This window comes from Rhinolophus ferrumequinum, chromosome 16 (genome assembly GCF_004115265.2).
Source record: "Rhinolophus ferrumequinum isolate MPI-CBG mRhiFer1 chromosome 16, mRhiFer1_v1.p, whole genome shotgun sequence".
NCBI lineage: Eukaryota > Metazoa > Chordata > Mammalia > Chiroptera > Rhinolophidae > Rhinolophus > Rhinolophus ferrumequinum.
The window spans coordinates 25,581,696-25,608,672 of NC_046299.1; the positions used below are offsets into that span (position 1 = coordinate 25,581,696).

At 51.5% G+C, this 26,977-nt stretch overlaps 1 protein-coding gene across 1 annotated transcript; it reads left to right on the forward strand.

Annotated features, from left to right (window-relative positions):
• Positions 1–93: 93 nt before the first annotated feature.
• PYROXD2 (pyridine nucleotide-disulphide oxidoreductase domain 2) lies at positions 94–26,300 on the forward strand. The gene is made up of 16 exons (XM_033130696.1): positions 94–1,958; positions 6,206–6,225; positions 8,704–8,797; positions 8,882–8,955; positions 10,786–10,941; positions 12,887–13,040; positions 14,815–14,876; positions 14,977–15,074; positions 17,126–17,267; positions 17,691–17,825; positions 19,111–19,183; positions 19,465–19,621; positions 21,792–21,946; positions 22,666–22,772; positions 24,252–24,372; positions 25,188–26,300. Exons 1-16 carry the CDS (start codon positions 1,832–1,834, stop codon positions 25,256–25,258), a joined length of 1,746 nt encoding a protein of 581 aa, XP_032986587.1. The 5' UTR covers positions 94–1,831; the 3' UTR covers positions 25,259–26,300.
• Positions 26,301–26,977: the final 677 nt, after the last annotated feature.

The window sequence follows — 26,977 nt, forward strand, 5'->3', positions numbered from 1 at the left end:
CCCCAGCCCCACCCCCGAGATTCGTGTATTCCGTTCTGTGGATCCCAGGCTTTGAGGTTTTTTAAACCCTGCCAGGTGATCCTGCTGCCCTGGACTGAGAACCTCTGCCCGAGAAGTGCAGCCCCTCTCCTCCAACCTAGAAGCCCCCGCCCCAGAATGGACACAAGGACGAGAGACCATTGGGGTACTGGGTCTGGAGAAGCGACGAAGTCAGCACGCAATGCAGCACAGTGGGGGTTCATTCATGACATGCCGACAGCAGCTGGGCCTTCTGTCTTCAGTCAGGAGCCAAAATTCATGCCAGGAAGACTGTTCTTTCCCGTTATGGGGACAGCTAGGGGGACAGAGGTCCTGAGGGAACTAGAACCACACCACGAGCTGAAGTCCTCAGAAGGAGGCCGTGAGGGACAGAGTCGACACGGAGCTGACCAGGACTACGTTCCTCTTAATAGCGGACAGAAGTTTAAAGTACCAACTGCGGAATTTACGGAAGAGTACAAAGGGGAAATAGTCTGGAAGCCCCCAGCCGTTTAGGGCCTCCACCTTTGTCACCTAGTATTTTCCCTTAATTTTTAGCAGCTGCGTGATCTGACGTGTCCAGTTTAATCCCCCGTTTTCCAATATTAAATTTAACACCAGGGTGAACATCCTGAGTGGGATTTAGTAGAGATACACAGGTGGGGTGATCCTTCTGTGGTGTCGTGCTGTGAAGGGGGGTCTGAGTTGAGAGTAGAAGGGTCCTCAGAAAACCCTCTTACTCGGAAACACCTTTTCCACATGTTCTCTCCCTTTGGGGATGCGTTTCTAACAGCAGGTTCCTAGAACACTGACAGATGTCGGAGCAGTACAGACATTCCCAACTGCTGGGGTGCATTTCTACCAGGGGAATGGCCTGTCCTGCTAACTAATGGGCAGAGAACAAAGGGGCTCCTAATTCAAGACAGACCCGAGGCCGGTAAGGAAGTGCTTCAGCTGAAGGGATTCACAGATGTGATCCTAATCCCCGAGGATTCTTGGAAAACGGGACAGGTGCCAAAGGGCAGCAGAGAAATGGCCAGGCCTTCACCAGGAAAAGGTGAACCCGAAGAGTTACGAGTGAACTGGCCCCCAAGCCCATCAGCCACTGCAGCAGCCTATTCAGCGCATGGCGTTGAAGCGTTAGGGAGAGAACGCGTGGCTTTCTAGGGCCCACTGACCGGTGTGGCCCTCGCTGCTGCTTTGTTGAGGCCCTGGTCACGGTGATGGTAGGGGTGTTGGCCAGCAGGCTCCCTAAGTCTGCTGTGGGTGTAGAGCCGTTCACCCCTGTATAGGCTGGCAGGACGGAGTGGAAGCAGAGTCGGACCCGGGTCTGTCTCTTTCCTTAGGAGTCCCACTCCAGCACTCCCCGGGCATCTAATTCCTCAATGAGAAGCAGGATGGCACAGGGAGAAGAGAAACCTGGGACCCTCTACCACCAGAACGTCCGCTGCCCACACCCTTGTCTGAGCCGCAGGGCTCGCTGCCCCATCTGTAAAATGGGAACTCGGGGGCTTACATGAGAGGCTGCTCAGCTGACACAGGGCTAGAGAATTATCAGCATGGCGATGGTTATCCAAAGGCCTGGAGGCAACACAACTTCAGTTAACAGCCAACCTCCCTCAACTCTGCCCTGTGTGGACTCCATGGGGGGCGTGTGCAGCTCAGTGGCCTCTGTTTAGCCCTGGTGCTGGGCCAAATATGGTAGCTGGACAGCAGCTCCTCCTCTCTTCCTGTTTTCTCCCTGCTCCTCCCCCTGCTGGAGGGGACAAAAAAGCTGATTGCAAGCAAATTCCCGGCCGAGTAGTGGGCAGAAATGGCTGCAAGTGGCCGAGGTCTCAGAAGGGCCATGCGTGCCTCTCCCTGCCCTGCTTGGAGACGAGCTCACTGGGAAGCCAAGGGACGCCTGCAGCCTGAGTACGACGCGGTGGTGATAGGAGCAGGTAAATCGGGCTGAGCCAGAGACAAGCGCTGGGGAAGGCAGCCCTGCTCAGAGGCCTGGAGGGACCCCTTCCCCTCCCTCTTGGCACAAGATGGCCAGGAGTTGGGGCAAGAGCAGGGGGTGGTGGAAAGCCCACCAGTCTGCAAACAGGCACCAAGGTTCTGCAAACAGGCTGGCTCTGCTGTCGACTTGCTGTGTAGTCTGGGGCAGATTGTTGCCCTCTCTGGGCTTGGGTCTTCCTATCTAGAATGACCAGGGAAGACTCGGTGAGCTCAGGGGTTTCCCTGTGTCTCCTATGAAATTAGCTGGTTGCCACCACATTCTTGAATTATAAGGGTTGGAAAGAAAGAGCCCTGGGACAACAGACCTGCGAAATCCACCACTTCAAGTGCCCTGAGTTTTGGGTCATCACCACTTTACCACTAAGCTCACCCATTCCCAAAGGAAACTGGAAGTTTTATAAAGAGAAGTTAGGAAAAACTAGAAACGAGTCCCAGAGATCCTAGTACATGACCACAGAGGGTGACAGCCCCCACACTGCCTTGCACATCTGGGGCATGTGGGGATCTGCTGCAGTGGTCCTGCTTCACTTTGCTGTCCCCCAGGCTGCAGAGCACCCGATTCGAGCAGGTGACTGTGTGAAGCTGCGGCCAGGACCAGGGACCTGGTCCCTTTCCTCGGGGCTTCCCATTCACTTACAAAGGACTCCAATTTCAGCTTTTGACATTCTTTCCAACTGGGTTTATACAGAGAGACAGTGACAGGACTGAAGGGAGAACACGCTCATCGCACAGCTCCAGAGCTGCACCGTGTGTTGGCATTTCTTCATATGTGTGTGTGCACCGAGAGCAGTCGTGCGTGGGAAAAGTCTAGCAGTCACCCCTCCAGCGGAGAATGTGTGCATTTATACACATGCCTCAGTTTATTAGAAATGCTAAGAAAGAAAAGCGTAGCACACTTTTACATTTCAAATAACAAAACTCTAAATTCCAGGTTTTGATTCTCATCCAATTTCTGTGATTTTTGCCAAACTCAGTGGCCAACCTATGGTTCCAATTGGCAAATGAGGATAGTTCCGAAAGGAATGTAACTTTAAAGAGTAGAACGAACGTGAAATGAGGATTTATGTCCAAATTTAACTCTGTCTTTAATGATGGGGCTGACTTTCCTTAATCAGATAATCTCCTTTGAATACTGGAAGAACATTTCCTCTATTTTTTGTGCTAGTCACAATGTAACAGCTACAAACACAAACAGTGTTGAGTTTAATCTGCATTATTAGCATTTTTTCCATCACTTTCTTAAGTCTAATAACAGAATAATAAATCAAGCCCTGATGGGTAATGCTGGCTGATTTCCATGGTGTAAATACTCTGGGCGCGGCCTTTTTCAAGTGACCAACATGACATCACCAAATGGGAATTTGGGAGCAATAAACACCTGGTCATGGTTATATAGTATGGCTGCTGTACCGATACATATAAGTAAATAACCGCAATAGAATAGATAATAATAAAATGTAAAATAACTAGGTAGCGGGAAGTTTTGAGTACTTATTACCTTTGTTTTTAATATATTTTGTTGTAAGTGAATATAACTTAAGTTTTACCAATGTGAGCGTGTTTGACAACCGCTCCCGTGCTCCAGCCCCCACTGACAGCTCAGTGAGTGGAAGCTCCCAGGCCTCAGCCTCAGGGAGGAAGCCCCACAGCTGCCCTTAATGACAGCTCACCCCTGCTGTTTCCTGGGAAGGAGGCTGACTCTAGGCGTCATCTCTGCCTCCCTAAAGTCCTACCAGTACCTGGGAGCCACCTTGACGATGACCCCGATTTAGTCATCTGGCTCAACATGCCTCAGAATGACCCAGGAGCTGCTTCAAATGCAGTTAGTTCCTGGGGCCCGGGCCTGGTGATCAGGAGTCTGAGGATTGAAGGTGGCTCTGGAGGTCAGCACGTGCAACCAGCACTTTGAGTGGATCCAATGCAGGTGGCTGCAGCCCACCAGGTGCAGCCCACCACGTTCAGAGCAGCGTCCGTCCAGAGCTGCCTGGGCCTGCTGCCTAAGGATGCCGCGGGTCAGGCCTGAAGATGAGCTGAGCCTGCAGCTTAAGGCCCTTCAAGCGGCAAGAGCAGGTCACCAGAAGCCACAGGAGGGCTCAGCCAGGCCTAGGGGTGGAGGAGGGTGAGGGGAGGAGGGTCTGAGGGTATCCGATCCTTGACCTTGGTCATCTGAGGTGTGTGTGCTCATGTGTGGGCTTACGTGTGATGATTGAACCAGGACCCAGTTGCCTGGAAGCCTTTATTCATTTTCCAAGTTTTATAATCGGTTCTAATTAAAGGACAAATAGCTACCATTTATTGAGGGTCTGCTCAGGGTCAGGGCTTCACATACATTATTGGTTATACTCTCTGCAACACTGCACAGTTCCCAGCACGCTCTCTGTTTTACATAGGAAGCAGCTTGAGGCTTCCGGCGGTTAAACTGACTCTCCTGAGGCCATGCCTGGTAAAGAGCAGAAGCCAGCTTGAGCCCCGGATAGTCAGTCTTTAAGTTGTACGTATTTGAGAGCCAGGCGTTTCAAACTGCAGGTTGCAATGAGTCCCACCCAGCAATATTTTTAAAACTTAAAGAGAATTTTCACACGTATAGAAAAATAGTATATCCACCAGCATTATTTAAATATATATATATGTATATATATATAAAATAGATCATCACCTGATTATCACATGATAAGAGTTATTAGATCAGGAAACATAAAATACATTTCTTCCTGTGGATCGTGGTCACAGAGGTTTGAAAAACTCCATTGTAGAGATTCCGTTAATGGATGACAGGTGGGCTCAATGACCTCTAAAACTCTGGGAGTTTCTATGTGCAAAATTTAAAACAAAATCACCTCAGCCGTGAAGAAATCCATCATGTGGGTCATTGCTGCTCCCTTATTTATGGATGTTTGTGAAATTATCAGCTAAGCATTTTATTTGAGTAAACACCGAGTTCAGATTGCTGCTCAGAGAACACAGTCATCTTCTGACATCTTTGAAGATGCAGCGCGACCTTCTGTCATCAAGGAGAGACACGTGCCAAGTGGTGCAGATAAGGCCGGACCGCCTCCCTGAAAATGAGCTGGGCCTGTTCTCTGCCCAGTGCGGAGTCTCCATCAGCAGCTGCACCTGCTCTGGGAGTAAAGAAAGAGGATGCCGCTCAGCCCCAGTGCCCGCGTGCTCCGTGTGTGGGCCTGAGGCTGCTGGCATCAGAATGACCTGGGAGCCTGCGAGAAGTCGTTCCAGCCCCCACCCCCAGCCTGCTGAGCAGACCCTGGGGAGGGGTCTGGGAATCAACATTTACAGGAATCCTCAGGTGATCCTAAAGCTTCCCACACCTGCGGATGCACTCGCTACCAGGTGGGCATGGTGTGGAACATGGGATCCCAAGCGCAGGTCAGCGCTCTTAGCCCAGAGGCAGCCCTCCTAAGGTTTTTGGAAAGAATCTTTGTTTGTAAGATAGGTAAGTTTGCCCAACCAGCTAGGACCCCTGAAGTATACTAGCTACTCCAGCACACATGGAAACTGTATATGTTTAATTACTTCATTTTGAACTGTTTCTGCTTTATTTGGGGAACACTGGGGGTTGATAAAGACAAACCCATGTGCCTAAAGCCTTCTGGGGCACGACTGTGAACCTCACTTGGCAAATCAAGCCAGGCTGGACAGCAGCTGCCCACAGGACCAGCACTCCCCTGGCAGCCATGGCACACAGGGACATCCAGCATCAGCACACCGGCTCTCCTGGTACGTTTCCTGGTACATCAGTGGACCAGCCATGCTTCCCTTCTCTGCTCTGCCAAGGAAACTGGGACGCTCCCTCCGATGGCCATCCGTTCATCCCCACATGACAAGCCCCGCAATATGAGGTTTCGTGGGACAGCTTTTGTCGGGTGACTGTGGATTTCTCCTTGCCCCTCACTCCAGCATGGAGCTGCTGGCCAAGACAAATGACAGGGCGTTTTTCAAGCTGGGGCAAGAACTAAGGTTTTCTGGCCCCCCACAGACCAGGTGTTTTGTGGAATTGAGCTAGATGCTGTTCCAATACCCAGGTACAGGTTTGGTGAGGTCCTCCAAGGCTACCTCCCCAGGATCTTCACAGGTTTGGGGACAGGGATGGGTAGCTGCACTCCTCAAGGAATGTGTCTGTCTGCCCGCTGACTGGTGTTGCTTTCCTCCCTTCTCCCCTGTCTCGTTGCAGGTCACAACGGGCTGGTGGCTGTGAGTACCTCCCCTCTCTGCCCTGCTCCACTTGCTCCTGGGCATGTAGCGCTCAGCAACAACAGGGGAGAAGGAAAGGCAGGCTAGCCTCCTCTCTCTGGTGCTGGCCAGTGGCTGGGCCAAATGGACATCGGCAGTAGTTAAGGAGCATGTCAGGGGCTCTCTTTCCTGTCCTCTCTTCTCTACTCCCTTCCCCTCCGTCCTCCCCTCCCCTCCCCCACCTCCTCTCCTCTCCATGCAGGTGGATTTACCCCCCCACCCCACTGTCGGCCTTGGGAGAGTCAGGGAACTTTCAGAGGCCAGATAATGAAAAGGTGGGGAAGTGTATAACTGGCATAGCCTGGGAGCTGTGAGGCTGGGTCCCCACGACTCCAGATTACGGGCAGTTCTTGTGTGTGGAGCCCTGTGCCCCCAGCTGGGTCTAGGCCATGTACCAACCTGGAGTATACAGCTGCTACACGGTCCCACACGTACCCCAGAGACAGCGAGGAAGACAGTCTAGCAGAGGGGATCCTAAGCTGAGTTGGGCCAGGGTTACCCTCAGGGCTATGTTTCTCCAACCTGAGGCCATGTGCCCCTAGGAGGCCACAGTGCGTATTAGTGGGTGTCCAGGCCGCAAGACAAACACAGAACATCTTCCTGAAGCAGTGGTTGCTCCAGAATATCAATACAGGGGACTTAGAACACCAGTCCAGAAGCTATGAGACGTCTGTTGAATCTGAGTAGTTTCCCTGGCTTACCAGTTTTAGTTGAACATTTTACAGGGGACATTCTGGAACTCAGCTAATCAATAATTTAAAAGATCAATTTTATATTGACATAAACCTGGGTTTGTCTCCCAGCTCTGCACTTTCATCTGTGGTGGGTAAGGCACATCACTTAGGCTCTCTGAGCCACGGTAAAATCAGAGTAAAGACGCCCAGCCTCAGCGGTGTAGTGAACGGAATAGGTAACGTGCATGAAGGATCTGGCACAAACACTTACACGAGTGGTGACTCATGGCTGGAGGTTTCTAGCCCGAGGCCCACCTGGGTACCATCTGCCATGAATTGAGCTGGGTGGTGACTCCCTGCAGCCAGGAGAGCACACACTATGGGGAACCGGGTGGCTCTCAGTGAGAGGGTGCTGGGGGGAACCGATTCTTCGTGGGATGATTTGAGGGCGAATCTAAGGAAGTAGGGGTTCACTCTAGATTGGACCCTGTCAGAACGTGGGACAACACTGTGACCAGGCATCTCAATAAGTCCTGTCTGTAGGGAGGGGCACTGGTGTGAAGAGAGTGGGAGTAGTGAAGAGGCAGCCGTCACTTGGCCCAGAGAGGGGGCGTTTGGTATTTTGTGGGTGGCCCTGAGACCCGGTTTTGTGCTCAGTGAAAATAGTGAAGAAGGCTTGCTCTGTCTCGGTCTATATGTTCTCAGACTACCTGGTCTGAGGTGCACATTCTAACAGGAGAACAACACGACTCACCTCTGAGGGCCAGCCCAGCTTCCCAATGTCGGGGCTGCTCTTTTTCCTTTTGCATCAGGATGTGTCAGGAGTGTAGATTCTGGATCCAGATCATCTGGGTTCAGTTCCCAACACCTCTACTCATCAGCTCCGTGAGCCTGAGGAGAACCATTGACCCCATCGAGCCTCAGTCTCCTCATCTGTGAGATGGGGAGAACCATGGTGCCTGCCTCTGTGATGCTGGGCTGGATTCAATGAGATGACCCACTGCAGTGGCTGGCACATACTAGTCGCCAAGCGAAGTTTTTTAAAAGTCTGAGTTCTGAACTACATCGTCCCTGTTGTCACCTTGGGGGATGGGGGCAGGGGCGGGTGGGAGGACCAGCATTTAGGTCTATAGATTCAGGACTAGTTCAAGTCAAGAAATGTTTATTGATTTCCCACTAAGTGCCAGAGAAAAATTAATAAAAACTCCTGCATCCTTTGTTCTCCCAAATAACGCTGTGCTATAACCATAGCTACTTTTATTGAGCACATTTTATGTGCCAGGGACCGGCTCAGTGATGCCTCCCAGCAGACCTGCAAAGCAGGCAAAGTGGGTATTATTATCATCAGCCCCATTTTCACTCATGAGGAAACGGAGGCGAGGTGGAGTAGGTGCTGAGGCTGCCACAGCAGAAGGAGAGAAAGGAGTAGAAGCTGGCGGTCTGACTCGGCGCTCACAGGCAAGCTTGCTGTGTGAGGAGGGAGGGGGCTCACCCCGCCTGGAGGAGATGGGCCTGAGTTCACAGAGTCACATGGGCCTGCCAGGAGGGAAGGTCACCTTCAGCTGGGAACTGGAGGGGCAGGAACAGTCATGTTGAATCTCAAGACAACGGGGAAAGTGACAATTCACAGGGAAAGTAAGGAGAATGGCATTCCCAGAGGGGGGACAGCATGAGTCGAGGGGTGACGTGCTGGCCCTGTAGTGATGACCCTCAGACCACCGGTCAACCCCCCGGCATAAAGGGAGGGCCCTGTGTGCCCCTCCAGGCCGCCTACCTGCAGAGACTGGGGGTGAACACAGCCGTCTTTGAGAGACGCCATGTCATCGGGGGTGCTGCTGTCACCGAGGAGATCATCCCAGGTGAGCCCCAAGAGGTGGTGTGGGGGACAACGGGGAGTCACCCCTGGTGACACTGGTGACTCTCTTCTTCTGATTGGGTTTCAGGGTTTAAGTTCTCCCGCGCGTCCTACCTGCTCAGCCTGCTGAGACCGCAGATTTACACCGAGCTGGAGCTGAAGGTAGAGCCCCCACCCTGCAGCCTGATGGTGTTGGGGACAGTTCCACATCCCCTACTATATACCCATGGTGACTCCCCACATCTGAGGTATCTCTTCCACCTGGGGGTTTGTCTGTCTCCCACGGCCTCCTTGGTACATTCCCACAGATGGGTTTTGTCTAGCCCACCTTTGCGTCTTAAAAATCGAGAAATTTCACATAAAAATAGGCCTACTTTTGATGGATGAACGTTGTCAACCTCAGGCCTGTGTTCCTATGTGCCGCACTGGCTGATAACCTACATGGGACAGAGTCCCAGCCCTCCCCCTTCACTTCCTGGTGTCCCATCGGCCCCCCCAGGGAACCGGCCTGACCCCTTGGGCCTCTGACTTTGCAAAGCTGAGCCCAGTTAAACTTTAGCTCCTGTTACCATTCTTGGCAGCCTGAGCAGGAAGTCAGAGGGACTTTCACCTTTTCTGGCTCCTGGGCCGTTTAGAGGGGATCCTGAGAACTTGAAGTCTGCGCCCATGGACTTCTCTTAGTCAACTTAACTTTGGTCCACAGGCCAGCCGACTCTGCCCCCACCCTTTTCCATTCCTTTCACCCTTCACTGCCTCTTTTAGAAATTCAGTCACCACATTCCTGGAGCCCCCTTAGCTTCTACCTGCTTGTTGCCTCTGTCACCCACCACTCAGAGACAAAGGTCCTCTGTGCCATCCGTACAAGCAGGTGCCATGAACTTAGCACGGACATTAAGTTGAACATTTGTAATTAATAAGACGTTGAGCCTCTGTTCACAGCTCTTTGGCTGCTGGAACTGGTTCATGGAAATGCGTTCTCTGAACTAGATAACTATAGAAACGCACTCCAGGAATTATTCTCTGAGCCCCTAAGAGAAAGGGAGACAGAGAGAAGAGAGGAAGAGCCTCTCACCTACCAGGCCTGGGAACGGGGCTCTGGTTTTCAGTCCCCCGCCCAGACTATTGCTGAAGGCAGTTTGCAAACACACCAATTATGCAGTGGCAGCCGTGGTGCTGGGTGTGTGGGTAGACCCTTCTTTTGAAAAATCTAGCTTCTGAAAACTAAGAATCACAGAATAGAAAATTTCCATATGATTATTCTCTTTACATTTTAAATGCATCAAGGGGGCTTCCATTTAAGGTGACCCTGGAGTACAAGAGTCTGCAAAGTAAATAATGTTTTTGGATGTGAATAATTCATCTACCTTGTAAGAATGGATTTTCACATAATGGTTGCTTTCATGTGTTTTTCCAAATTTTAATTATTTATTCCTGGAGTGGAGGCCGTGATAGACTAGTGCTGGGAGCCGGGCCTTGGAGTCACAGAGATGTGGTGTTGAAACCCAGATCCATCTCTCAGTGTGACCTTGGACAAGTTATTTATCTTCACTGAGTGTCGGTGGTTGTATTTGTACAATGAGAATGATATATTTCTAGAGTTGTTGTGAGGCAATCTTTGTAAACCCAAGTACAGATCCTGGAACGGGATAGCGTGGTGTGGCGTGGCGTGATGTAGTATGGGTAGCATGGTGTGGTATAGCTTAGCACGGTGTGGTGTAGGATGTTGTGGCATCGTGTGGTGTGGCGTGATGTGGTATAGTGTGGTGTGTGTGGTGTGGCACGATGAGGCTTGCCATGGAGTGGTACGGTGTGGGATGGTCTGCCACAGAGTGCCTGGGCAAGAGGGCTTTTTATATACTTACATGAAAAAATCGGAAGCAGGACCTTGGGACCCTGTATGCAGGTACCTAAATGGTCAAAAGCACAATGAGAGAAAGGTCAAGGGCAGAGGACACGGATGCCTTCATATGTTGCTTGTGCTGTGTTCTGCAGGAACACGGGCTGAGGCTCCATCTTCGAAACCCCTACTCGTTCACCCCCATGCTGGAAGAAGGCACAGGGAGTAAGGTGCCCAGGTCCCTTCTTTTGGGCACAAACATGGTAGAAAACCAGAAGCAGATCGCCCAGTTCTCGCAGAAGGATGCCCAGGTAGGGGAGCTGCCCAGCAGCTGGTTTCCTTCTCCCTCGCCGTCCACTGGCGGCAGCTCCTGAAAGGAAACGGGCCTGGTTGGCCTTGTCCGAGAGTACCTGCCAAAGGCCCCAGGGGCTTGGATGGGCTACTCCACCTGCCCTGGGGGGCTCCAGCCTGTGCTAGCCTTTGACCTTGGGCTCTGTGCAGAGAAGGGGATGGAGGTCAGTGATGAAGACCAGTGGGCTTCAGAAACCCTCAATCCCATGTGTGTTCAACATGAAGCCACGACTGGGTGGCCTCCGCTGGCTGACCATCCACTGCTGTGCACTTATACTGTTGTGCTTTCTGTCACGCCTGCTTTCATACAGAACTCTAACTGGCTATCCATACTAAAGCACCCGAAGGCCAAAAGGAAGGATAAAGGGCAGATCAGAGACAATTAAGGACAGAATGAACTGGACCAGGAATTTAGGATTAGAGACGTATAATAAACATTCATTCGATTTGGCATCGATCCCCTGACAGCCCAAGGAAAGAAACTATCCATGATGGCGTATGGGTCTGGTGAAAGGAAGTGCCCACATCTGAGGGAGAATGCTCCTTTTTTCCTCCGAATTGCATTGTAAGGAATTTGTTTGGGTAGTTATTGAGTGTAAGGGGCCTGGTGTGACTGGTTTTGCAGACATAAAAAGATTCTTTGAATTGCCATTTTTTGTATTATGCCAAAATATAAGCTGAAGGCATAGCATTAACTCATATCTTGGTGGAGACATTTTTATGAGAAGAATTTAGGTTAATACAATCACTGTGTTGCTTTTTTGCTGTGTTGATCTCGTGTTGGATAAGGGCCAAGAGAAGCACAGACACACAGTGTAGCTCTTCAACCAGCAATTTCCAAACCTGGCTGACAATCAGAATCACCTGAGGAGCTTTGCTTTTTTTTAGAAGTGATTCTTTTGTGCAGTGGGTTGGGGACCCCTGCCGACACCCCATTCTCCAAATCCTGCCCATCTCAGATGCACTAGAAAGGATTCAGGACGAGGCCAGGTCCTTAGACCTATAAGACAGTGGCTGCGGCCTTGAGTACTTGTGACCACAAGCCGGAGGCAGGGGCCACACCCCATGGTAGAAAGTCAAAAATCTGAATTCTGGTTTTGTCTTTGCACATTGTCGTGTTGCAGGCCTGCTGCAGAGAAAGCTGTTTAACTTCATCTTTATTAAGACTTCTCAAATGTCCTTCAGTACAGGACTTTGCTTTGTGTAAAAGTTATTAAAATTCCACGGGTACATCCATGAGTCTAGATGAACCAAAAATTAAAAGCTCTGGGCTGAAAATTAAGATAAGGCCTCCAGCAGCACAGACATCCACCCCTGTTCCTGTCGCCCTTCCTTGAGGGAGGGGTGGGTGTCCTAACCAGTCTGTCAAAATGGATTCTGTCGTGGAAACTGGTGGGGTGAAGGGATGCAGGCTACTGCCCTTGTTTATGGTGACAGGACATGGGAGATTTGCAGACCAGGCACGAACCGTCAGCATGCTGGGATACAGGCAACGAGATCTTACTTGGATCGGTAATATATGGACAGACAGGCGATAAGGAAGAAACTTTTAAGTGGTTTTTGGTTTATCACAGAGACCACATTCTAGGGATACTTGCCAGTTTTTGGGGGCTGACTCCTGGTCTTGGCCAGTATTAACCCTTTGTCCCTGCTGCCACCCGGTGGCTCTCCTACTACGCAGGCATTCTCTGACCTCCTGTGGTGTTCACATCAACACACAGACCTAGAACTGGGAGTAACTCAGCACAGCCACGCTGAGCCACGTTGGGCAGGAGCCCTGATGAACCGTGGAGGCTCAGCTGAGGAGCAGCAGGCCCCCTGGGGGCGGCACGGAGGGCAGAGCCTGGGGACAATGTCCCCCTAGGGTTCTAGGCACTGGGGCCTTGACGTGGAGCTCTGTTCCAGGCCTTTCCCAAATATGAGGTCTTCATGAATCGCTTGGCATTGGCCGTCGACCCTCTGCTGGACGCAGCCCCCGTGGATGTGGAGGCCTTCTGGCGGGGCTCCCTGCTACAAAGGCTCAAGTCACTCTCCACCCTCACACCCCTGCTGCAAGCAGGTAAGTCCACAGTGCAGGCATCAGGGCACAATGAGTGACCTTCACAGAGTTGAGCCCATTTTCTCAATGACTGGACATAAACCTGACCATCCAAGGCAGCCGGCCAACTGCCATCCATTAATAGGGGCTGCCTGGAGCACATTAGTGAGAAGGTCTTAGCGAGGCCCTAAACTAGAGCCTGACACAAAGGCTTATGTGCAAGTTCATTCTGAAGGGTGACCTAGGGACAGGAGGAGCGAAACTGGAGAGAGCGAGAGTCAGTACCAGGCTGTGCTGACCACCATGCAGGTGACAAGGTACCAGGCTTGTGAGGACCCTTGAGAAGCGTTATGAAATGCACGTGAGGACCATTTCCAAGAGAAGAATGGGGAAACATTTATCCATTAGGTTCTGTCCCCCGTTGATCACAGGCTGTCCCGTGGTGTATTAACTCTCACATAGGGCTGTGTATCTATGGGTGCCAAATGGTTTTTGTGATGGTCCTGTCGTAGTACCAGAGAAGCCCAAGGGCAGAAATGAAGAGGTGCGTCTTACAGGTGTGAGGTGAGATGCTGTCAGCTGCACTGTGTGAAGCTGTTTGAAGCCTACATGGAGCTCATCACTGTAGCCATGGGTAGAATCAGAGCCAGGAGCCAAGAGAGTTTGAAGAGGTGCCCTCATACAAGAAGGATGCTAGGTTTGAGCTCAGCAAGAAAAAATTCTGTGATCAATTAGTGATGTCTGCCACGGATATGAGAAGGGAAGGTTTGCGAAGCACGCTATTCTTTTCTACGCACTTCTTGAGGGTATAAAGGCCAGTTTAGCTTCTATATTCTAAAAAAATGCTGAACCAGTTAGCTATGGTCACAAAATTGCTGCATAACAAACAACTATAAAACTCCAGTGGCACATAAAAATTTATTTCTCATGAATCTGCATGGTTCAACTGATCCCAGCTGGGCTCGGCTGATTTGGTCTGGTCTCACACACATGTCTGTGCCTGGGGCAGATCGGCCAGGTCAGCTATGCACCAGGTGCCTCTCATCCTCCTCTTGGAAGCTGCAGGCCAGTCCAGGCATGGACTTCTTACATCAATGGCAGAAGCACAGAGGGTAAGCCCCAATGTACAGGCCAGTTTCAAGGCCCTGTTTGCAGCACATCTGCAAACATTCCATTTGCCAAGCAAATCACGTGCATGAGTTCAGAATCAAGGAGCAGGGAAGGTCAGCGCAGCTAGGGTGGGGGGCACTGTAGAGTTACCTGGCAAAGTGTGTGGATACGGGGCGGGGTGAAGGATCAGAGCCAGCAGAATCATCACACCCTCCAAAAGTAGACATTGCTGCTCAGATTACCAGCCCAAAGAGCTTCGTGCAATAAACATGCAACAAACGTTCATGCAATGAGCATTTATGGAGCAACTGCTGTGTGCCAGACGCTAAGCTAGGCCCTGGGGCTACCATGTCTCAAGGCCTTACTGCCCTTACTCTCTGAGATTATCCGAGAAGTGGACTAGCCACACCGGCTCCCTCCCACGGCACAGCCCTCAGAGTTCAAAGTAAGGGACTATGGTACAAATTAAAATGTTTCCAAAAATAATGCTAAGAACTAAAATGTGTTAAGTGCCTATGAACTTGCAAACACTTTACATACCTCATTTAATCCTCACAGTAGCTCTTGGGGGTATGAAATATTCCTCCTATTTTACAGATAAAGAAAACAGGTACAGGGATATTACAGATTAGAGCGTTTCCTTCTTGCCTATCTCAGGTTATGTTTTATGGATCTTCTCTTTCAGGCCGCATCCTAGGAGTCCGGCTGCCCCAGTATTACCAGGTCCTCACAGCTCCAATTACCAAGGTGAGGGACTCCCCAGCCTCAGACCCGGCCTGGCACTAAGAGTTTCTCTCCTCCCGAGGTCCGTCCAGAAGCCCTTCTCGCTGCCATTTTGCTGTCCCAGGTGCTGAATCAGTGGTTTGAGTCCGAGCCTCTAAAAGCCACTCTAGCAACAGATGCTGTGATTGGAGCCATGATAAGTCCCCACACTCCGGGGAGTGGGTGAGTCGGGGAGACGAGGTGGGGCAGCAGGCGTGGAGTGAGCTCCTCAACCAGCAATAACAACTGTCATTTCTGAGCTCGCCCAGAGAGCCAGGCAGGGAGCCAAGCACTTCGCATACTATTCATTTAACCCTCGAGGTGACATCTGAGAGCTGTAGTTCAGAGAAGGGAAGTATTCTGCCCAAAGCCACACAGCTAGTAAGTGACAGAGCAGCTCTGCAGCCCAAGTTGTCTGACCACCCCCCCACCCACCCAAATCTTCCTTCTTAGCCTCTGCTCTCTAGAGCTTCAGTAAAGAAAGCCTCTCTCCCACCTCCCACTGTGTTATCTCAACTTGAATCTCTTTATCCCATTCTCTGTCTCCTCACTCTTTCTCACTTCTCTCTCCCTCCCGGGAAGCCCCGTTGCCCCTGCCTCTCCCACTGATCCTTCTCCTGGGTTCCAGAACACGCTCACACACAGACACCTTTGTAAGGGATTGAAGCTGCCTTTCCCTTTGTGACCGGGTGGGTGTACTGACAGCCTGATCCAAGAGGGGGCAGTCAAACACAGCAAAGTCTGTAGTGTGGGAGCCGGAATGGAGGGGTGTGTGTGTGTGTGTGTGTGTGTGTGTGTGTGTGTGTATTGGGAGAGAGAGAGAGAGGATGCTGCCAAGTGTTGGGCCATGTCCAATGCACCAGAAGATGCAGCTAGAAGCTGTCAATGTGGCTTTTCTCTCAAGGGAGGAGAGCACCCTTTGGAAGTGGTTTTCAACACACATTAAGCCAGCCCCAAATTCCCCACGGCCATGGAAAAGGGTGGCAGCATTTGCCACACCTTGGCCACACTCCATGATAAAACGGCCAGTTTTGTTCTACCAGCTGGGCCTCCTATCCTTTTCTCTGAGGGTCTCCGGGAGGCTTAGCTGCTGCCCATGGTTGTAAAATGTGCCTTTAAGTAATTTCTTTCTTCATTAATCCTTTCAATAAATATTGATGGAGCCCTGGCCGTGCTGGGTGCTGGGGCCACAGTAGTGAATGGAACTGAAATCCTATGGAGAGAGAGGTAGACACAGAGCAAGTAACACTAGTGGAGTGCCGTGAATGTTACGATCAGGGAAATAAAGCAGGGGAACAACGTGGTCTGGGGTCAGAGACGCCCTCCATGTTTAATCTGAGACTCTAAGGATGGGAGGGATCAGCCAAGCAAAAGGTGCGGGAGGAAGAGGATTCTGGGCTCCAGACCAACATGTGCAAATGCAGGGAGTCCATGCAAAGAACTGAAAGAGGTTCAGTTCGGCAGGAATGTGGGGTGCTTGGGGGCGCATGGTGAGGGATGAAGCTGAGGAGCAGGCAGGAGCCCTGGATGTCATTTTTGGGGACTGGCCATTGCCCTAGGAGCAGCAGTGGGCCAGTGAGGGCTTGAAAGGATGGAAGTAACAGGTGCAGAGCTGGGTTTTGGGATCGGGCTCCAGGTTCTGCATAGAGAAAGGTCTGCAGGGAAGAAAGAGTGGGAGAAGGTGTTCCAATTTGGAAGACAGTACCGCAGCAGTTTAAGGAAGAAAAAAAGAGTGGCCCAGACCAGGGAAGAGGTGGCAGGGACCAAGGGTGTTGGAAACCTCTCTACGAGGCACAGTTGACAACGCTTGATTAGATGTAGGCGATGAGTGACTAGTAGGAGGGAAGATTGACACCCAGGTTTCTGTTGGAAACTGAAGGTGCCATTCACTGGGATGGGAAAAAGAATGAGTGTAAGATGCCTGCCAAAAAACCATTCAAATGGAGAGATCTGTGGCTAGCTGGACACACAGGCTGGAGCTCAGGAGAGAGCTGGCATCGCAGCTACATTGTTGGCACCAAACCTCTGCACAGATACGTTTGCATGGGGAGAGAATGTAGGATGGGGAGGCAAAGGACTCTTACAAAAGCCTAGGGCTCATTTAAAGCCTAGTGGGACGGGGCTGGAGACGGGAGGGAGAGGCTGAAAGTACAAATGGAATGGATGATTTGTACCTAGAACTCTGGGGAGATTAATTCCACCTCCAGCTACTGATTCTAAGGGTCTGTCGTCAGGTATGTGCTGCTACATCACGTGATGGGGGGCCTGGAGGGGATCCAGGGGGCCTGGGGCTACGTCGAGGGAGGCATGGGTGCCCTGTCTGTTGCCATCGCAAGCTCGGCCACTGCGCACGGTGCAAGTATCTTCACTGAAAAGGTGAACCCCCTTCTACCCTGTACCCCAATGATTGGCTAGAATCCCAGGATAGAACACAGTCTCAGATTAGGAAGGTCCGTCGTTTTACTGATGGACAAGGCAGGGCTCAGAGTCAAGGGCCTCGGGTTATGCAGCCTCTTGGTGGCTGAACAGCTGTCAATCAGGTTCCAGTTCTTCTGTGAACTCAGGTCCCCTGTGAATTCACCACCACTAACCCACATTTAGGCAAGGGCTTCCCATGCGGGGGGGAGGGGTGGGGGGGTGAGCTAAGGCTTCTCCGAGGAGCTGTAGAGCTCGGCAGGGTGGATTCAGGATGAGGAGGCTGTGAGAGCCGAAGAGCAGCACAGACAGTGGAAATCCCTCAGGATCCAACCTGCCTTCCCTTCCTGGGGGTTTCTGGGGCCTTGTTCCTATGGGCTCTAGACGGTGGCTAAGGTGCAGGTGAGCAGTGGAGGACGTGTCCAAGGAGTCGTGCTGCAAGATGGCTCAGAGGTGAGGAGCAAGGTAGTGCTGTCCAATGCATCGCCACAGATCACCTTCCTGAAGCTCACCCCACAGGTGAGGCCTGCGGGGTGGAGGTTAAGATGTGTGCCGAGACAGGGACTAGAAAATGGGGGTGATCGAGGGAGGCAGGACTGCATTGGGGCAGGATATGCAAGTGCCAAGCCGCTCTGCATCAGAGGAAGCCAGCCCTTCTCTTTCTTACCTAATAGGCAGGTAGCAAACAGGGAAGAAGCCTCACAGGTGAGGAGAAAGATCCAGAGAAATGAGGTGCCATAGGCCAGGCAGCTGGCAGTTGGCAGAGCCAGACCTGGAATCCATGTCTGACTTTCAATCCAGAGTTATTTATAAAACTTTTCTATCTTAATTTTTCCCTTGTAATCAGCTCTAATTCCACTGTGTGTGTCAATTATTTCTGTATGAATGCCACATAACAAACAACTACATGACTTCTGGGCATTTAACAAGAAATACTGATTTAGCACACAGAGCTGGAGAGTTCAGCTGACCTGGGCTCACTCAGGCATCAGCCGTCAGCTGTGAGTCAACTATTGGGCCCTGCTGAACTTGGCTGGGCTCGCTCCCATGCCAGGGGTCAGCGGGCTGTGGCTAGTCCAGGACAGTTTCTGCTGGAATGACCGGGGTGACTCAGCTCTGCTCCATGTGTCTTTTCATCCTCTAGCATAGTCTCAGCATCTGGCAGAAAGCAAAAGCAAGCAAATCCAATCATGCAAATGCTTTTCAAGCTTCTATTTGTATCCTATTTACCAATATCGGCCTTGTCTCATGGCCAAGCCCAGAGTTAGAGTGGGAGGGCGTTACAAAGGGGCACGCATACAGGGAGGGGCAAGGATTTGGGGCAACTTTTGCAATTGACCATACCTTCCCTGTCCCCAAAAGATACATGTATATGAGCATGGAGCTCCCAACCATTCTAGGAGCTATTCTTAGAGACAAGCACCACTTTTTCTGAGTGGTTCTACTAATAAAATAACAAAGATAAGTTCTTGTTAAGGCTATTCTGAGATCATAGTAAGACTTCCAAGAGCTTCCAGACCAGAGGACAAAAGAGGACTGCAGACCACCAGCCATCTCCAAAGCAGGAGCTGGTGTGGGCCACTTACAGGCAGAACTGCTGGCCGGGTACAGAGGAAGAAATGTTCGGCACTGAGCAGGAGGGGGTCCAGGAGGGCTTCACAGAGGAGGTGGCTTGGCTGAGCTCTGAAGGATGGAGCGGATTTCCGGAAGCAGAGGTCAAGGGACCAGTCTGAGCAAAGGAGGAAGGCAGCCCCTTGGGGGCCTCAGCCATCCCCAGGCCTTTCATGGAAACTTCTCGTTCCAGGAGTGGCTTCCCAAGGAGTTCGTGGAGAGAATCTCTCAGCTGGACACGCAGTCACCCGTGACTAAGATCAATGGTAAGAGGCATACCTGCCACACTGCAGAGCTGTCTCTTCTGACATCATCTGAGTGGGCAATGTCCAGGTCTGGGGAAAACTGAATTACATCATCATCTCTATCCCCTGACCTCCAGCCTGCCCCTCAATTTGAAGGCGAAACACTCTTCTACTTTTCTCTTCCCAGTCCACCACTTGGGTGAGCAGGGTAATGGGTAGAGAAGGAGGACCCTGGCGGGGGTGGGGGAGGGGCGTTGAGGACACAGGCCTTTGGGTCCTGACCCTCCCCATCGGTCCCTCAGTGGCTGTTGACAGGCTGCCCGACTTCCTGGCGGCCCCCAATGTGGCCAGGGGCCAGCCGCTGCCCCATCACCAGTGCTCCATCCACCTGAACTGTGAAGACACCACCCTCCTCCATCAGGCTTTTAAAGATGCCATGGATGGCTGGCCTTCCCACAGGTGGGTGGGCCCTGGGCTTGTGTCCGCTGGGGTATTCTGATGCATGAATGTGGTCCTGGGGAGGCGGGAGGAACTGTCCAGACACGCAGGGATGGCCTCTCACTCCTGGTTAAACGTTGACCGTGAGGTAAAATCTGCCTAAATCCACACTTAGGTTCTAAGGCCAGGAAATACATCCCAGGCAAGAAATCTGTGGGCCGGGCAGGCAAGGGGTGAAGAGTTGGACTTGTTCCACCAAATGTCACGGGTTAGCAGAAGGGGCAAAGAGCTGCAGAGATAACAGTGCTGGCACATGGGAAGAAGTGGAGAAAATGCTTTCTGGGAGAGAAAAAGAGATTCTCTGATTCAGCAGCCTGTCGGAAGGCACACACTCACCCGATTCCACATTCTCTCTTATCTCTGATAAGCTGCCTTCATGCAAAACTTCTAAAAGTATTTTCTACCTCCCTCCGCAGCTGTATCCCCATCCTTCTGGGAACAGGCAGGGACATTGCAGGAACAAGCATCTTTCCATACTGTCAATTGTCCACCAACACTTGGTGAAGACCTATTCTGTGCCAGGCTCATATAGATACACGCTGGGGGAACTGGGGATCAGGCAGGGGCATGAAACAAACTGCTGATCATAAGATGGGCACACACATATTTATAGCATGAGGTAAAGAGGAAGTGTGTCCTGAGAGAAGGGAAGAGGGCAAAGACCACCTATCCATTCATAAATATTTTGGGGCCCCTACTCTGTGGCAGGCTTAGTTCTGGGACCTGGTCACAAAGCAGCAAGCAGGGTCAACACGGCCTTTGTCCTCAGGTCTCCGACCTACAGTGGGAGACAAGAGAGGCAGCAAACATGCACTGATGATATGGAGGAAGCTAGGTCAGGAGAGGGGAGGGTTTGCTAGTCTTTATAAGGAGGTCAGGAAAGGCTTTTCTGGTATCATGATGCTTGAGCAGAGACCTGAAGGAAATGAGTATACAGGTCTTGTGGATATCTGAGGAAGAACTTTCCGACAGGGGGAAAGTCAGATGCAAAGGCCCTGGGGCAGGCGTGTGCTACTCTGGTGGAGGCACAGGGATGAGGCGAGTGGCTGAAGAAACAGAACCTGGGAGTGAAGGGTAGGACGTGGGGTCCGAGCTGCAGCTGCTATAGCCTGCTGGGCATTGTCGACCACTCCTGGCCAGGGAAGTTTGTGCAGAGCTTGACATATATTTTAGAAGAACCACTCTGGCCACTGTGTGGAGAAAAAGGGCCATCTGTTGCAATTTGTTACCATTGCAGAATCCAAGGGAGACGGGATGGTGGCTTTGACCAGGGTTGGGGCAGCGGATATGATGAGAAGTGGCCAGATACTGGGTGTTTGAAGGTAAAGGTGAAAGGATTTGTTGCTGGACAGGAAATAGGGTGTGAGTGAGACAGAGGAGCCACCAGATGATGGTGTGTCCCTCTATCGACAAGGGGAAGATGGTGTATGCGGGAAGAGCAAGTTTTAGGGGAGAGCAGGCATTCAGGTTTGGACAAGTAACCGCCAAGGTGCCTAGTGGACATCCGAGTTCAGGAGAAACATTGCAAGTGAGGGACGCAGGGAGACGGGGCATTTCGTGTGGCTTTGAAGAGTGGTCAAATTTGGAGAGCAGAGGAAGAATGCGTCCAAGTAGAAGAGGTGGTGTAAACAAGGGAGCGTCAGGAAGCAGGTCCTAGTTCAGGGGGTGTCAGGCAGCCCCAGCAGCTGTTTGACTTGGCCTGCTCAGGACAGGTAACCAGGCAGGGTGAGCTTGGTTGAAATCTGACCGCCTGAGCACCTGCTGTGTTAGCCTGACTCCTTCACTTATTCGTGTTGTCTGTCTGGACCTTGGAGACAGTTGAGACCCTGGTTAGAGTACAGGCTGTGAGATGAAGGCAAGGAAAGGCCACACACTGAGAGGCGGTTGTGCAGGACCAGAGACCTGGGGCCTGGGGCTGGGGGAGCCCTTCGGGAGTAGTCTGGACCATTCTATGGTCACTGAGCCCATGCAGGTGAACAACCCCCATGTCCTTACAGAGATAATCGGCCCTGCCTTGACATCATGTCATCTCAGGCCTTCCTTTGTCCCCAGCCATCGCAGAGCACCCCTAGCTCCTTCCCTTGGGGCAGCTGCTGTTCTTCAGCTCTGCCCTCCCTGCCCCTTCTCACAGGCCTATGATTGAGCTCTGCATCCCTTCCTCGCTGGACCCCACCCTGGCTCCCCCTGGCTGCCATGTCATCTCCATCTTCACTCAGTACACTCCCTACACACTGGCTGGTGGCAAGGTCTGGGACGAGCAGGCGAGAAACACCTATGCAGACAAAGGTAGGAGGGCTGGACGGGCCTGTTTCCAGAGTGACCGCCGGCCATGCGGGCTCACTGGACCTCTCTCTTCGTGGCTGCCCCATTCAGGATTAAAACCTTCGGGTTCTGTCCCAAGCGAAGAGAAGTGCCGTGGGAACTTAAGTCAACATACCGTACCTCCTGGGTTCAGGCACTGGGCTAAGAAAGGGAAAAAGGCACAGTTCCTGCCCTCAAGTTGCTCACAGTCTAGTGGGTTGAGTAACAAAGAAACCAGCCTTACAGTACAAGGTACTATGTGAACTGAAGGAGGGAGCCGTGCGCCAGAGAGACAAGCAGAGCTTTCCAAGGAAGGGACATGTGAGCTAGGTTTTAAAGGGTGAATACGAGTTGGCCAGGCAGCAAAGGGCATTCCAAGCACAAGAAACAGCTTGAGCACAGCAATGAGGTGAAGAAAGCTTTGCATAGTCAAGCGGAGACAAATAACTTTGTGTTTAGGGTTGGGGAAGGAGGTGGGAAAGGGTGGGGGCTGAACCAGCCTGAAATCCACAGGTCTTTGCACTGAATTATTTATTTGCCTGTGGACTGTTTTTGTTTGCTTCTTGGGATGTAATTTGCATATGCTAAAAGAAACCCATTTTAAGTGTATGTTTTAATGAATTTTAGTAAATTTGCCAAGTGTGCAACGATAACCCTTCCCTTCTTCCTCTTAACACCACCCCATGTGCTTGCCCGGCTCCCAGTGTTTGACTGCATCGAGGGCTACGCCCCTGGCTTCAAGAGCTCCGTGCTGGGCAGGGACATCCTCGTCCCACCTGATTTAGAGAGAATCTTTGGGCTTCCTGGAGGGGTGAGTATAAGCCTGGGGGTCCCTGATACATTCTTCTCTCTACACCCCCTCTTCCTGGCGAGCCCTCCACACTCAGCCTTTATCGGAAACGGGGACAGTGGCCGAGACCATGGTGGAGGGGGGACAGAGGAGTGGTCAGATCTAGGGAGTGGGGACGAGTCTGGAGACACAGACAGGACAGACAGTGCCTGCTGAGGAGGTCACCAGGATGGTGGCCCTTCTGCCTGCATGTCCACGTCAGCCTGAGCCCTCGGACTTTCCACAGAGGGACTTCCCCTCTTAAGGCAGCATGTCCTCAGGCTTCTGTCCGATGTATGAAAAACTCACGGAGACTGGAGGCAAGGAGACCCGTTAGGAGGCCAACGGGAATCCAGCAGCCACAGCCCATATGGCTATGGATCACATGAATGAGTCTCGGCCAAATCGAGATGTGCTGCAAGTGTAAAAGGCTCACCAGATTGCAAAGACTTAGCACGCACACACACGTAAAATGTCTCATTAGTAATTTTTATATTAATATGTTGAAACGATAATGTTTGGGATCTACTCGGTTAAATGAAATACAATTGACATTAATTTCACCAGTCTCTCTTTAAATTTTAATGTGGCTACTAGAAAAGAAAAATTATATATGACTCACGTTATATGTTTATTGGCCCGCGCTGGCCCAGATAAAAACCAAAGGAGGAAAAAGGGTGATGGATGTGGAAGGAAGGCATGGGGCGGGCAGAAGTGAGCAGTCTTGGTAGGTCAAGGCAGAAGTCATGTGCAGGACGCAGCCTGGAGGCCGAGGAGGGTGGTGTCTTCCCCCGAGGCCGGGGAGAAGGGACAGAGCAGACTTCAGGGGTGAGGATGAGCTCAGTTTGGGTCATGTTGAGGGTTAATGGAAGCACATCCCCACGGCGGGTCCTGCAGATGTTGTCTTCTTGCCCAAACCTGCCCCACAAGTCTGTCCTTCCCATGTCCACGCTGCCTCCCTTCCTGGCTAGTCTGACCTAGGCCAGTGGAGCAGAACTGAGCTCGGGTCCCAATGCCCTTTGTCAGCCATTTACTGTGATTCTGCTGGAGCTTGGACCCCCGGGGTCCAGGCTCAGATGGGTGTCTTGGCCAAAGAAACATGTGCCAGAAGCCAAGATAAGTCAAATTCCTCTATTATTCAAATAGAATGAGTGGGTTTCCTAGTCCACAGCAAAACCTTTCAAATCTTCCTGTTCTTTCCCATTCAGTTTCCATGTGCTCTGAAGATGCTCCCCACCCTTCTTTCTTCCTAAAAAAAGTGCCTCTGGAAAACCTCACCCTTCCGCCGTAGGACATGTGGCTATTCTCTCTCTTCCTCTTCTCTTTCTGCATCATAAGAACCAAGGAAACATCCCAGAAGGAGAACAACCTTCCTCAGAGAACAGGCGAGGGGAAGACACCCACAAAGGCGGTAAAGACCACAATACCCCACGCTAACGGCTGTGGCTCTGCCTCCCACAGAACATATTCCACTGCGCCATGGGCCTGGACCAGCTCTACTTCTCGCGCCCCGTGCCCCTGCACTCCGGCTACCGCTGCCCTCTCCAGGGCCTGTATCTCTGCGGAAGTGGTGCCCATCCTGGTGAGTGGCCCTCAGTCCCACCACTACCCTGTGTGGCCAGTGAGGGCTGGCTGGACATCAGAGGCTTACAGACGGGGAATAGGATAAACAATGAGGGAGGAGGCAGAGTAGGAGGGAGCATGGAAGTCCCCCGAGAACAAGCCATACCCCATATTCAGAAGCCTCAGCGTTTGGGAAAACTATCAGTGGTGGCCTCGGCCAGACCGGCCATAGCCCACGAGTGAGCTCCCAGCACCTCCTCCTGAGGTTTAAGGGTATGTCCCTGAGACATCTCTCTAAATTCCAATTTGGGGTTCTGAGAGAACCACGTCCCTAAGTTCCCCCTCCATATTTTAGACCAGCAAGAATCAGTCAAGTTAAGTTTCTCAATTTTAAAATCCGCCCCTGCACCTATCCCGAGACTAAGCGACCTCACCAAGGCAGCCGCTTCATTCTGACCCTTTCTCGGAGCTGCGTGGGCCTCGGCCTCCCAGAAAGGCTCTGTACTTCCACATCGTCCCCCTCAAGCCCTCGCTCCCATGTCTTAGTTTCGCCTGCTGAGAGTCTCGCCATCTAGCACGTCAGCTCTCAGACTGAGAGGGGCCCCTGCTTGGACTTTGTGCCCGGCCCCTGCCCCAGAACTCCGAGGCAGGAAGCCTGGAGGGGAGCCCAGAGTCTGTCTCCATAGTCGTCCCAGGTGGTTCTGTTGCCCACAGCCCGGGCACCTCCCTCAAGCATCCTGCTCTGCCTGGTCGCTGCTCTCTGTAAGCCCTGGTCCTGCCTGCTCCCTAGGGGGTTCTCAGTACAGCTTTGGTTCACGGGAGGTTCCCTTCCAGGAGGAGGTGTCATGGGAGCCGCTGGACGCAATGCAGCCCACGTGGTCTTTGGGGACCTCAAGAGCATGTGACCCTGAACCAATTCTGACCCAAGACGAAGAATCCACCCTTGAGCTTTTACGTCCCCATTAGGTCAACTGCCCAGGTTATGGCTTGAGGCAGACCAGCCCTCAAGGCTCAGGTGACTATTTTAGAAAACACGTACAAGTTACATTTGGTACTGGTTAACCTTGTACCCAGGAGTTCATGAATGAGCAGGTTTTATTTTGTTAAAAATACTGTTTCGTAGCTAGTTTCTATTCTTTATGTTAGTAGAATAGGTTATATGCAGTAATTTGTAATGACACACTGTGTGATAATAGGTGAGATATACTTGTCTGGGATACTCAGGATTCTCACAACATCAGCTCCAAACAGTCCTTTGGACCCACAAGCATCCCCGACGCACTGCTGGGCCCCCACCACCAGCGGGTTGCAGGACTGCCCTGGTGAGGGCCAATCTGCTGCTGTCACATTCCAGGCAAACTATAGGAAAGGACCCAATTCCCCAGGGACCCACCACGTCATCCCCAGGGGCCACGGGCCTGAACAATGCTTGGAATCTCAAACTCTCAAAACCGCCAGTCAGGCAAACAGCAGTCAAGGGCGAATGCAAGGGGGGTGCAGCTGAGGGCCACCTGGGAGCCCACATTCCTGACTCTCCAACATTCACCTTCTTTCTTTCCATAAGCGAGACATACCCGTCTGTCGCATCACTAAAATCTCTCCACATAAACCCATGTTATTCTAAAGTGAGTAGGTTGTCGCTCTTGGTCAGGAAGATTCATACACATGGCCATGCCGCCCTCCCAGCCAGCTTCTCCAATCCCAACAGCTCAGGCCACACCGGCCAGAGAGTCCCATCAGCAGAGGAGGCGCAAGGTTCCCTGAGGCATCTCCTCCCTCCTTTCCTCGGGGAAATTTATATAGATTAAGCTTTAGATTAAGATTATATAGATCTGCTAAGTGAAATAAGTCAGACAGAAAAAGCAGAGAACCATATGATTTCACTGATATGTGGCATATAAACCAAAAACAACAAAGGAACAAGACAAACAAATGAGAAACAAAAACTCAAAGACACAAACAATAGTTTAGTGGTTACCAGAGGGTAAGGGGGGATGGGGGGTGGCAGATGAGGGTAAGGGGGATCAAATATATGGTGATGGAAGGAGAACTGACTCTGGGTGGTGAACACACAATGTGATTTATAGATGATGTAATACAGAATTGTACACCTGAAATCTATGTAATTTTACTAAGTTGTCACCCCAATAAACTTTAATTAAAAAAAAAAGATTATATAGATCTAGATTTATATAGACACCCACCTCATTGCTTAACTTCGCGAAACTCAGGTTTCTCATCTGTAAAGGAGTTGTTTTAAAGATCGAATAAGACTGTGGGTCATGTTTTAGTCCAGGGTCTGGCACATGATAAGCATTCAGTTCACTCAGTGCATGTGGAGGGGTGGGCTTGCTGCTAGCACTGTTGGTGGCGATGTCACTGTCATTTCTGCATTCTGCAGAGAAGAGGAAGGAGGGAGAGAGGGCAAAGGGGAAGGAAGGATGGAGGGAGAGAGGAACGGAAAAAGCAGCACGTGGGTGAGGGCAAGGGCTGGCGAATACCTGTGGCAAGATGTGTCTTCATTCTCTGTGAAGGTGGGTGCTTGTTGGCATTGCCCTCCCCGCTCACCCCTTCCTAATTCTCACATGAAGAGCAGAACTGAATAACCAAGAAGAACTTGTGAA

What these genes read in the sequence shown, in the direction of transcription:
- PYROXD2 (XM_033130696.1), top strand. Translation starts at nt 1,832, where the DNA reads ATGGCTGCAAGTGGCCGAGGTCTCAGAAGGGCCATGCGTGCCTCTCCC. An exon ending in GTCACAACGGGCTGGTGGCT is followed by an intron (nt 6,226 to 8,703) that starts GTGAGTACCTCC and finishes GTGCCCCTCCAG; the next exon opens with GCCGCCTACCTGCAGAGACT. An exon ending in CAAGTATCTTCACTGAAAAG is followed by an intron (nt 17,268 to 17,690) that starts GTGAACCCCCTT and finishes TATGGGCTCTAG; the next exon opens with ACGGTGGCTAAGGTGCAGGT.